Source organism: Anguilla rostrata, chromosome 14 (assembly GCF_018555375.3).
Source record: "Anguilla rostrata isolate EN2019 chromosome 14, ASM1855537v3, whole genome shotgun sequence".
NCBI lineage: Eukaryota > Metazoa > Chordata > Actinopteri > Anguilliformes > Anguillidae > Anguilla > Anguilla rostrata.
In genome coordinates, this window is record NC_057946.1 from 24,502,536 (window position 1) to 24,514,621 (window position 12,086).

The following is a 12,086-nucleotide window of genomic DNA, read 5'->3' on the forward strand; positions in this document are numbered from 1 at the left end:
TCCCACTGTCTTACAAAATGATATGGTTTTGATACCATTAGAATTGTTGTGAACATAACTTGCATAAACCTAAAGTTTCTGTGCTTAAAAAAAAAAAAAAGTTTGCATGTACTGCTAGTATGATCACACACACACACATGCATGCACAGTCGCAAACACCAAGTCACAAACAAGTCTGCCCACACAGTTTTTTAAGAATAGGCAAAAATTTATTAATTACATTTTTCAGCTTTTTGCAATATTAAAATTAAAATCTATGTTGTGTTTTAATGGGTCAAATGATTCAGTACAGTACAGTATCTTACATTGGACAAATAAAAAAAACAACTAGCTGTGACCAGAGGAAACCAGAAGAGCGCAGTTTTTCTTTGCGACACCAGTTACTCATCTGGACACATTTCTGGGTCATTGACCCCGCCCACCATGTCTGTCCATGTGAGACTCATCCTCGGGCCCCTGTCTGTACAGTCAACCTTGGGGTCAGAGGTCGGAGTTCTTTGGAGCACCGTGTCCGAGTTTGACAGAGTCTGCCACGTTCTCATCATTGTGCTCCTGAAAATCCACAGTACAGCCAACATTGCAACTGCCCCCTAGAAAATATGTATTTTTCTCAAAGGAAAGTAGTAAAACAGGAAAAAAAACATAAAAAACCCAACTCATCCTTCTTATTTGGCACTACAAGAAATTAGAAAAAGGAAAGAATATATATACATGCAGTGTAGCACATAAGTATTTGGACAGTGACACAATTTTTGTTGCTTGTGCTCTGTACTCCGGCACATTGCATTTGAAATGAAACAGTGAATACAAGGTTAAAGTGAAAAAACAGGAACTGAAGATGGTCGCTGTACAGGCCTGGCAAAGCATCACCACGGACGATACCCAGTGTCTGATGATGGCTCTGAGTCACAGACTTCAGGCAGTCATTGAGTGTAAAGGACTTGAAACCAAGTATTAAATATGAGCATTTTAATATTATGTTAATTTGTCAAATTATTTTTTGGTCCACTAAAATGGGTGGTATGTATAAAATGGGCTGTAATTTCTACATGGATCTGTGGCTATGGATGTAAATACCCTTAATGCTGACAGTCTGCACTTTAACCCCATATTCATTAGTCCATTTCAAATCCAATGTACTGTTGTACAGTGGTAAAACAACAAAACTTGTGCCACTGTCCAAATACCTACGGACTGCACTGTATAACTGTCTTTTCACAGCTTTGCCCCCCTGGAACCACACCTCTGCATTCTTTGGGACATTATTATAGTTTCTATTCTTCATTTTATTATTACTCTTGTCAATATTAGTAATAGCATTAATGTACCATTGACAGACATTGAGCTGACCAATGTAGACACACGTCCAGCAGTATGTCAGCTGCTCCAAATTGGAAAAAAAAAAAAAAAAGCTTGGTGAAAATTGGCAACTACCCAACGTGAAGTTACGGAGTGCAAATGTGCAAATATTATATAGGTTTTGGTGAAACATGTCCTGAATGTGCCACCCGTCTTGCAATAGCAGTTGAAAGACTAGCGAACAGAAAGGCTAAAATGTCTCATGTAAAAACGGGGAGTTCATAAGAATTGGAGAAATGTCTTACTGGCACCATTGATGGGAGAGAGATGAGAAAGAAATGTCCAAAATGGGCAGGGCTACTGCATGACATCAGTATCTGATGGATGCCAATCATTTGGTTTTGCTGCGGGTTTTACACTTGATTGGTTCAGTCAATTCAGTGACAGTTCTGTGCAGCTCGACTCAACACGGGGTTCATCCAATCAATAACCGTCAATGACGGATTATGCTGAAGCAGCATCCGCCATACCAAAGCAGCTGAGACTCACAGAGCAGTATGTTTTCCCCATACATGCACAGAAGTGCTAGAATCGGCTCCACACTTCTGTTTTCTTTTTTAAAGGAGCAGTGGTCCTGAGATTAACATGTATCTGGGGTTTTTAGTATGTGGGTGTCTAAGGTGCACTGCTGTTTGATACATATCAATTTAGAACAATTCAAGTTTAGCCTGAGTCAGAGTCCACCTTTCAGTAATTAAAACTTGTTTTCAATCATGAATAATAATAATAATATAATAATAATAATAATAATTGGTGGCAGTGATGACAGTTACAAAAGGTATTTTTACGGGTGACCAGTGGGAGGGATAGATGGATGAATGGGAGGGAGATGTGGCTGTGTGGACGGAGAGAACGTGAGAAAAACATAAATAGAATAAAGGTGGAGAGGCAAATTCTACACTCGCTTATACATTCTTAAAAGTTGAGGTCTTTCTTTCACGTTGCATTTCAATAGGCGTACAGTGCAACTGAACAGGGGAGAGCGTCTGTGTGTAACTGAACGGGCAGTGTGCGTGTGAACTGAACGGGGGAGAGTGTCTGTGTAACTGAACAGGGGAGAATGTGTGCGTGTAACTGAACAGGGAGAGTGTCTGTGTGTAACTGAACGGGCAGTGTGTGTGTAACTGAACGGGGACAGTGTCTGTGTGTAACTGAACAGGGGAGAGCGTCTGTGTGTAACTGAACAGGGGAGAGTGTGTGTGTGTAACTGAACAGGGGAGAGCGTCTGTGTGTAACTGAACAGGGACAGCGTCTGTGTGTAACTGAACAGGGACAGTGTCTGTGGGTAACTGAACGGGGGACAGTGTCTGTGTGTAACTGAACAGGGGACAGTGTCTGTGTGTAACTGAACGGGCAGTGTGTGTGTAACTGAACGGGGAGAATGTGTGTGTGTAACTGAACAGGGGAGAGCGTCTGTGTGTAACTGAACGGGCAGTGTGCGTGTAACTGAACGGGGACAGTGTCTGTGTGTAACTGAACAGGGGAGAGCGTGTGTGTGTAACTGAACGGGGGACAGTGTCTGTGTGTAACTGAACAGGGGAGAATGTGTGTGTGTAACTGAACGGGGAGAATGTGTGTGTGTAACTGAACAGGGAGAGTGTCTGTGTGTAACTGAACAGGGGAGAGCGTCTGTGTGTAACTGAACGGGGACAGGTCTGTGTGTAACTGAACGGGGAGAATGTGTGTGTGTAACTGAACAGGGGACAGCGTCTGTGTGTAACTGAACGGGAGAATGTGTGTGTGTAACTGAACAGGGACAGTGTCTGTGTGTAACTGAACGGGGACAGCGTCTGTGTGTAACTGAACAGGGGAGAGCGTCTGTGTGTAACTGAACAGGGGAGAATGTGTGTGTGTAACTGAACAGGGGAGAGCGTCTGTGTGTAACTGAACGGGGAGAATGTGTGTGTGTAACTGAACGGGGACAGTGTCTGTGTGTAACTGAACGGGGACAGCGTCTGTGTGTAACTGAACAGGGGAGAGCGTGTGTGTGTAACTGAACGGGGGACAGTGTCTGTGTGTAACTGAACAGGGGAGAGCGTCTGTGTGTAACTGAACAGGGGACAGTGTCTGTGTGTAACTGAACGGGGACAGCGTCTGTGTGTAACTGAACAGGGAGAGTGTCTGTGTGTAACTGAACAGGGGAGAGCGTCTGTGTGTAACTGAACAGGGGAGAGCGTGTGTGTGTAACTGAACGGGGAGAATGTGTGTGTGTAACTGAACAGGGGAGAGTGTGTGTGTGTAACTGAACAGGGAGAGTGTCTGTGTGTAACTGAACGGGGAGAGCGTGTGTGTAACTGAACAGGGAGAGTGTCTGTGTGTAACTGAACGGGGAGAATGTGTGCGTGTAACTGAATAGGGGAGAGTGTTTGTGTGTAACTGAACTGGGACAGTGTCTGTGACTGCGCAGTGGTTTGCACCAGTGTGTTCTGTTGCTTGTGTCAGTTTCAGACAACCTCCATCACAAAAAAGGCATTATGGGTAAACAAAAAAAAAGTAAAGAAAAGAAAAACAATTAAGCAAATCGGCATTTTATGCAAAATCTAAATGTGCCAAAATATCTCATTCTGTTCTGGTTACATTGTGCCTGACTGACGATGGGTAATTAATACAACGACAAATATAAAAAAATAAATGGGGAGACTCCCAAGGTAGTAATGCGACGGTGTTGGTGCGTGCATCGTTTGCCATGAGTCTGCCATTGTTTTAGCATGTCTGCATGTGAACACACACCGCGGTTACGCATGGATCTGAGCGAGCGCACGCTGCGCCTGAGGGCACGGGCATCTCGGTTGGTTAGTTTGTTCGTGTGCACTCGCGGGTCACATGGTGGTGTGCACAGGAGCATGTCGGCCAGGTGCCGCCAGTGTGTCCCGAGGGAGGGAAGGGGGTCTCCGTAGTTTCCCCCCCCCCGCCGCTTCTCATCACATAGTCCCCAGCGCCTCCCCGAAGCGGATTTTCTGACCCGGCTTGAGGTTGAAGGTGAAGTCTCGCGGCGCCTCGAACAGCAGCACGATGGTGGAGCCCAGGTTGAACTCGCCCAGGTGCTCCCCCTTCCGCATGGCCACGCCCTCCTGGTTGTTGTTGGACAAGTAGCTGAAGTCGTTGTAGGAGCCTTTGCTGTAGCGGGGGGCATTGGTACGCAGTTCCTGCAGGGACAGGCGGACATTTAATTAATTAAGGTTTATTCAGACCACTAAAAATTCCACCAGTTTACAGCTGTGAAACGGCACCTGTCTCCACCTAATGATGTCACGCCTTTAGCAAGCAATACAACTCCGTCTGATCGGAGACATTTCAGGTAGTCATCCGACTGGACAGGTGTTTGAATTCTAAGCTAGGACTGGAGAGTGGTATTAATTCAAAATTCTTCAACAATGCAATGGATTACATAGGACCATCTGCAAAAACAAAAACCCAAGGTTCCATCTATCTGTCTTTATGCTTGCCTATCTGATGGTTACATGTCTAACGAATGGAATATTTGCTGGCACAAGTAGATACAATCACAGGGCACAGTGCAAACCGCAGTATATTCAGTGCAAACCACAATGGAAAAATCACAGGGACAGTGAACAATAGCTGACAAAGTCACCAACAATGTTAAATATGAAAGTGCAAAAACATATTGGTGACTCTAACTCTGATGGTAATGTAAATGTGTATGTGAGGACTGTGTTAATATGGCCTGTGGCTATCACAGACTACTGCTGGCCAGCAGGGGGAGCCAGTGTTCAAACAGCAGATCTGGGGCTAATCTCAGCTCATCTGTCCTCTCTGATCAGCTACTTATTTACAGCAGCAATCCGGCACACCCATGCCCCATTAACCCCAGGTTAAACAGGGTCATCCCTGTTTGAGTGTGCTTGGAACAGCCTGAACCACACACAAACACAAGGGCCTTTAGGCTGTTCCCAGCACACATCCTGAAAGTGCATTAGGGAGATGATCCAACCCTTCCCCCTCTGAAACTCAGTAAGTCAGTTAGCCTACTGAGCATGTGCAGACAGGTGACTTGGGAACATGCACGGTTCATATGTAAAAAGATAAGTCACAGCAGCAGTGACTTATATGTTTTGAAGGGCAATCAGAGAGGCTGGTTTGCTTAACCTCTCCAAAAGGTATACTCCCTGAGTACCAACAATGAGTATCAGTAAAATGACTCTGGGAACACTGAGGCAGTCATGCCCTAAACCTGCTTGTGTTATACTGGCTGTGTACGAAACTGGTTCCCAAGCCTATAGTTTGGCTAAACTGAGTTATAAAATAAACCCCTAGAGGAACTAACAGTCCATTTTTGAGCGGAGCAAAATGTGGCAGCACCATAGATATATGTAACCTAATGCACGGTATGAGGAAGTCAAGATGCTGTTGAGCATTGTTTTCAGTTTTTCAGGATCCAATCAGGCTGTGATGGATACTGATGATGGCATCGTACTGCATACTAGTATCTGTACCAGTACAGTGAACTAGACTTGCTACACACAGCTGGGTTAAAGGGGATGTGAAGCACTCAATGATATCAGACTCTGGCCTGATTCATCGTTCACAAGAATAGCTAGGTATTCCTAGTTGGCTGCACCCAAGTGCTAGTAGCTGTAAAACAGCTCCTTTAGGTTATTTTTCCAGCAAACATGGGTCAATTTCAGATCCGAATGCAGGGCCATATCTTCTAAGGTAAAAATAGAATGAGCCAGAGCCATATCACCAAGTGCTTAACGTCCCCTTTAATTTGGTCATTTTGGTATTTTAAATCAGCCAACTTGATAGCAGTCATAACTGTAACATACAGGTGCATGTTTCCTCAGCCATCCTTTCCCTGACATAAACGGCATAAGTAGCGCCAGTCTCATCCAAATATTGAACAATAAATGGAAATGCCTGGGTGAATGACAGACAACAATTTTAACCAAATCGGGAGGTACCACACAGGTACCCCATTAAAGTAAATAGATATTTGGGGAACATTTAGTGGGCTCTCAAGACAGCTTGACTTGAGGCTGTTTCATGAGCATGCCAGCATGGAATCAGAGGGACCTCATCAATAAAGTAAAATCAGCTGTGAACGGAAGGTATGGCTGTGATGTCATTCATGACTTAGTCATGAGTGCGCTACTTCATAATGAAAGGCAAGACAGATGAGGAACTGAAGGTCGCATGACTGCAAATTTCAACTCTGTGAGAGCAGGCAGTTTCATCTAAAATGGTGCTAGCCCAGTTCCCTATTAAGTGACTTCATGCTTGGTGGTTCCATTTTCTGTTCACTAGCTCAGGGCTCCCATGGTCTTTGAAAATATCTAGATCCTGGAAGGCCATGGAAAAATGATGGGAATTGGCCAAACATCCCACTGGTTTTAAAAGCTATCCAAAGATAGCTTTTAAAACCAATGAAAGCCAGTGAAATGCATGCCCCCTGTCCCTGGTTCTGGTTTCCGGTTCTGACCCGGGCTCTCACCTTGTCGAAGTAGATGCGGATGGAGCCCACGTTGGTGGCGCCCACAGCCGTGAGGGAGAAGAAGCCGTGTGTCCACTCCCCGCTCAACACCACCCGCTCGTTGTGACAGAAGAGCTCCTTAATCCAGCGCGCCACACCTGGGTTCACCGACATCAGAGAGCCTGGAGAGAGAGCACACACACACACACAACGTGAGGAACCCATTAGCGGATCAGGATTATCGGCTTCAAGCAGAAGAGAGCCAGGGCTGGATTGCATAACCTGTGCTCGCCTGTTGGCCAGAAATGACAAAAATGCTAAAGACAAAGACACAGAATACAGGGGAAAGACAGGTAAGGATGTGTAGTGAGGAGGTGCAGTACAAGAGGTGCAGCAGAGGAGGTGTAGTAAATAGGTGAAACAGAGAGGAGGAGTATGGGGAGGTGCAGTGGAAAGGATGTGTGATGGAGAGGGACAGCAGAGAGGATGTGTGATGAGGAGGCGCAGCTGATGAGATGTGTGATGAGGAGGTGCAGTAGAGAGGATGTGTAGGGAAGAGGTGCAGCAGAGAAGAGGAGTAATGGAGGCGCAGTGTATGGGGGGCAGTGAGGAGTGAGTAGCAGGATACTGACCAGGGAAGTGGCGGCGATGGGCGACCCTCCAGTCGGTGGGCGAGTGGAAGCAGTGGTAGTCCCCTGGGGCCAGGTACACCACGCAGTGGAACAGCTCGTTCCCCTCCTTGGTGACCAGCAGGTCCTGGAAGGAGGTGAGGTCGTCTTCATCTGCGCAACACACAGAGAAGATCAGCACGTCTGGTTAGCCGCAGGGCAAGACAACACTGCAGACTGCAAGCCAGAAAGCCAGCCAGCCAGACGGAAAGCCAGCCTGCCAGCCAGCCAGACAGACAGAAAGTCAACCAGGCAGACAGAGAGAGAGAGAGAGAGATAGACAGAAAGCCATCCAGCCAGCTTGCCAGACAGGCAGACAGAGAGAGAGAGAGAGAGGAGAGAGAGAGAGACAGACAAAACCAGTCAGCCAGACATACAGACAGACAGGGAGTGAGAGAGAGAGATAGATAGCCATCCACCCAGCCTGCCAGAGACAGACAGCCAGACACAGACAGACCGACAGACATACATACAGACAGACAGGACACTCACTCTTGCTGAGGCCTAAGGTCTCGGCCCAAGTGTGTGGGCCCAGGAAGGTCTCCAGGGAGTAGGTCACACCCTTCACCTGCTCCACCTCACAGTTGCGCACTCTCCCAAAGTGCAGGATCTTACCATCTGCAGGGCTGATCTGGGGGACACACATATACCCGCACGTTCATGAGAAACAAAATGAGTCACATCACACATGAAGCTGTGGCCAGATATCTCACAAAATGGTGCCAGTGTTGGCTATTATAGGCTATTATATATTATAGGTATTTATGTGTTGTTCTTTACATTAAACAGGCCGTTTAGCAAATACCATGTACCTCTCCTCTGTGGCCTGACTGTAATCTCAAGCATTAAATGTACACTAAGGGGAACTGCAGGGTCTATGCAAGTGTGTGGTGAAATTATGTATGTGTACACGTGGCTGCAGAGGATACTCATACTATGAAGTTATACAAACGTCAGATATTAGTATTGATAAGTTTTGTATGTGCAGGAAAAGATGCTGATGACACATTTACATCCTATGAGGATATAGTGCCCCAGTGAATGCTGGGAAAAGCAGATCTGTAACTCTGGGACTTTGGGAACAGTGTAAAGTCCACTGCTGATCGTAGGGAGACGCATATTACTGGCATTCCTCCTCCCCGCACACGGGGGGCGCTCTCACCACGCAGTGCGAGTCGCAGACGGGCCGGGCTTGAGGCTTGAGCTTGCGTCGGAAGAACTCGCTGAGGTTCCTGTATTGGTGCAGGTCCTCCACCGCGGCCTCCTTCATGTTGACCCCGAAGGTCCAGATGTACAGGCTGTAGACCGGTTTCCGGAGCCAGGTGGGCAGCTCCACCTGGTTCAGCCGCCCCCAGGCACGGGACAGCACGCGCGTCGGGATAGTCTTGTACAGAGCGACCTGCAGGGGGCGACAAACTCAGGGTCACAGACCGAACCTCAGATCAGACTAACCTGCAGGGGACAGTAAAACAGCACTCATGGGCTACACTCCCTTTGTTTCACCAGGAGGCGCTGTTTCTTCCTTTAAACCATTTTTAAACATTCATATGTTCAGGTGGGTAGTAGCTTATTTCCCAAAGATCACAGTGAGGTTGTTAGATTTTAATACTTTATTAAAATGGTCTTGCTTAAAAAGACAAAACAATAAAAACCCAAGGGAAATATTTGTCATCTGATTTAATAGGTCTCTGCATGACATTTTCAAATGAGTGAAATCCCTTGGATACACTTAAATTATTACTTCTTCTTTGCGCTTCTTTCCAAAAACAAGGTCTAATTATGATCCCTGACTAATGCCCCTGCTCATAATCTGTTCCTGTTTTCCTCCGAGCCACCAAAGAGCCCACTCGCATAAAATATGTTAATCTACCCAAAACTAATTGTCCCCCAGTCTGTAGTGACAGACGGATTTGCATAACCACTTAAGGACATTTGTCTGCGCTCTTTGTCCATTGCTCTCAAGAGTCTGTGAACTTTTTTTTTTTTTTGCACCTGCATATGCAAAAAAAAAAAACTAAACATTAATACCACAGAATGGTCCCTCATGCACGACATTTCAAGAGTGGTCCTTTCTCCTCAACAAAGCTTTCAGCTCCAAATTACCCACAAGGCGAGGGTGTTTTCTGTGTGAACAGGGATGAGACTTCCAAAGCACCCAGCATATCGGGCGGCAGTCTTCGCCGGCTAGGGCGCCGTAAGAGTCCGAAGCTCGGTTTAATCATCAGAGGACCTGATGCGTTTCAGCCCAGCCTCTGGTTGCTAGGACGCAAGCTGCCACAGAGGGATGAGACTTCTCAGAAAGATTCCTTGGCTGACATTCTAGAACTCTGCAGTTCTGTGATAAAATGTTACCGTTTTGCCCCGTTCTCATTGCATCAGACTGAACTGGGCTTAGAAGTACAGTTACCAGATGTAATGGCAAAAGGTCCCTTTTCATAATGTCTGGGAACATTTAACCTTCACAATAGTTGGAATTAAGAAACATTGTTAACAGTAATATCAGATTTTGAGAACTGGTGTTCATTTTAACAAAGGGGTCCTTGTATAAAAAGTGCGGTTAACAGAAGCTGATTTTAATATCAGGAACAATGCAATCATTTTGCAGTTAATCAGATTATAGTTTCAGAGTTTAAATTTAGATCAGATTAACAAACTGTAAATCATAAGCACCAGACCGAGTAAAAACATGTTTTTGGAATGCACCACAAGGTAAAGAACTTCACAAAACTCTCTAATCACACGGCAACTCCCTCAACTTCATATTCAAAAAATGATGAGCTGAAAATAATTCTAGTTCTCTATTGCCACTACCGCTATGTGCCCTGTACATTGCACATTGATGTGTGCTAACTGGAGAAATAATTTAGGAGGACATCTGCTAATTAGAATGCAGTAGCATGCTCCCACATTTTTTAAAGCTCTATTTAAAATGTTAGCGTAGAGCCCCAGAATAATGTTAGTGAATGAATTCTATCTGTATGGATCTAGATTTCTTTTTCCATAAAACATTTCACAGTCTCTGTCTGTAGTGCACCAGTCTCTGTCTGTAGTGCACCAGTCCCTGTCTGTAATGCGTCAGTCTCTGCCTGTAGTGCACCAGTCTCTGCCTATAGTGCACCAGTCTCTGCCTGTAGTGCACCAGTCTGTCTGTAGTGCACCAGTCTCTGCCTGTAGTGTACCAGTCTCTGCCTGTAGTGCACCAATCTGTTTGTAGTGTACCAGTCTCTGCCTGTAGTGCACCAGTCTCTGCCAGTAGTGCGCCAGTCTCTGCCTGTAGTGCACCAGTGTCTGTCTGTAGTGTACCAGTCTCTGCCTGTAGTGTACCAGTCTCTGTCTGTAGTGCACCAATCTGTCTGTAGTGCACCAGTCTCTGCCTGTAGTGTACCAGTCTCTGCCTGTAGTGCACCAATCTGTCTGTAGTGCACCAGTCTCTGCCTGTAGTGTACCAGTCTCTGCCTGTAGTGCACCAGTCTCTGCCTGTAGTGCACCAGTCTCTGCCAGTAGTGCGCCAGTCTCTCCCTGTAGTGCACCAGTGTCTGTCTGTAGTGTACCAGTCTCTGCCTGTAGTGTACCAGTCTCTGCCTGTAGTGCGCCAGTCTCTGCCTGTAGTGCGCCAGTCTCTGCCAGTAGTGTGCCAGTCTCTGCCTGTAGTGAGCCAGTCTCTGCCTGTAGTGTACCAGTCTCTGCCTGTAGTGCACCAGTCTCTGCCAGTAGTGCGCCAGTCTCTCCCTGTAGTGCACCAGTCTCTGCCTGTAGTGTACCAGTCTCTGCCTGTAGTGCGCCAGTCTCTGCCTGTAGTGCGCCAGTCTCTGCCAGTAGTGTGCCAGTCTCTGCCTGTAGTGAGCCAGTCTCTGCCTGTAGTGTACCAGTCTCTGCCTGTAGTGCACCAGTCTCTGCCTGTAGTGCACCAGTCTCTGCCAGTAGTGCGCCAGTCTCTCCCTGTAGTGCACCAGTGTCTGTCTGTAGTGTACCCGTCTCTGCCTGTAGTGCACCAGTCTCTGCCTGTAGTGCACCAGTCTGTCTGTAGTGCACCAGTCTCTGCCTGTAGTGTACCAGTCTCTGCCAGTAGTGTACTAATCAGACAGAAAACAGTGTTCTCTCCCCTTTTGTTCTGCATTTTGGTGTCAGACTGTTCAGCTGACCCAAAAAGAGAGGTTGTTTGTGTGTGATGTGTGTTAAGCGGATTAGTCTGCCTCAGAGCCAGCCCAGCACTGCGGGGAGTTGGAACCTCTCATAAGGGATCACTCTTTCTATTAAGCCTGTCACAGGTAGCCTGATGCGTCAGTTTAGTTTCTTTAATATTAATGGACATCGCCCAGTTTCATTGGAAGTTTTTCTCCGTGCATGTAATAACACAATCTGTGATTTAAATGAATGCACGTCTCTCTTTATTTTCTCCCTGCATCTTCTCACATTAAACAATAAAAAAAAAAAGATTTACGAAGAGCCACTAGTTGTGAAATGACGCCATGGCACTTCGCAAGTTTAAGAATCAAATAACAGTCTCCATCCGAACATAATCTGGCTCTCTAATACTCGGTGTGGGTCGGTGGTGGATCTAGAGAAGCGTGAGACATTTTTTCAGTAATGCTGTTGCAAATTCCTTCTCTAAAAGAGCTCTGTTCTCT

The 12,086-nt window shown here is 46.3% G+C and overlaps 2 protein-coding genes across 13 annotated transcripts in view; both read right to left on the bottom strand.

Annotated features, from left to right (window-relative positions):
* Positions 1-187: 187 nt before the first annotated feature.
* On the bottom strand, positions 188-4,143 carry LOC135239911 (putative proline-rich protein 21). The gene is made up of 4 exons (XM_064308914.1): positions 4,121-4,143; positions 2,820-3,812; positions 2,645-2,690; positions 188-2,323 (listed from the first exon to the last, which is right to left on the bottom strand). Exons 1-4 carry the CDS (start codon positions 4,141-4,143, stop codon positions 2,255-2,257), a joined length of 1,131 nt encoding a protein of 376 aa, XP_064164984.1. The 3' UTR covers positions 188-2,254.
* pisd (phosphatidylserine decarboxylase) overlaps positions 188-12,086 on the bottom strand; it is a 33,445-nt gene continuing 21,546 nt past the window's right edge. For 5 of the 12 annotated variants that reach the window (XM_064308887.1, XM_064308888.1, XM_064308876.1 and 2 more), the window contains 6 exons: positions 8,621-8,857; positions 7,951-8,089; positions 7,423-7,572; positions 6,812-6,972; positions 2,834-4,505; positions 188-2,355 (listed from right to left, as the gene is read on the bottom strand). In XM_064308887.1, the coding sequence (XP_064164957.1) occupies positions 4,281-4,505; positions 6,812-6,972; positions 7,423-7,572; positions 7,951-8,089; positions 8,621-8,857 (912 nt within the window). In that variant the 3' untranslated portion in view covers positions 188-2,355; positions 2,834-4,280. Of the gene's footprint in view, positions 2,380-2,406; positions 2,461-2,833; positions 4,506-6,811; positions 6,973-7,422; positions 7,573-7,950; positions 8,090-8,620; positions 8,858-12,086 lie in introns of all 12 variants that reach the window. The other 7 variants (XM_064308881.1, XM_064308882.1, XM_064308886.1 and 4 more) reach the window with 7 other exon arrangements.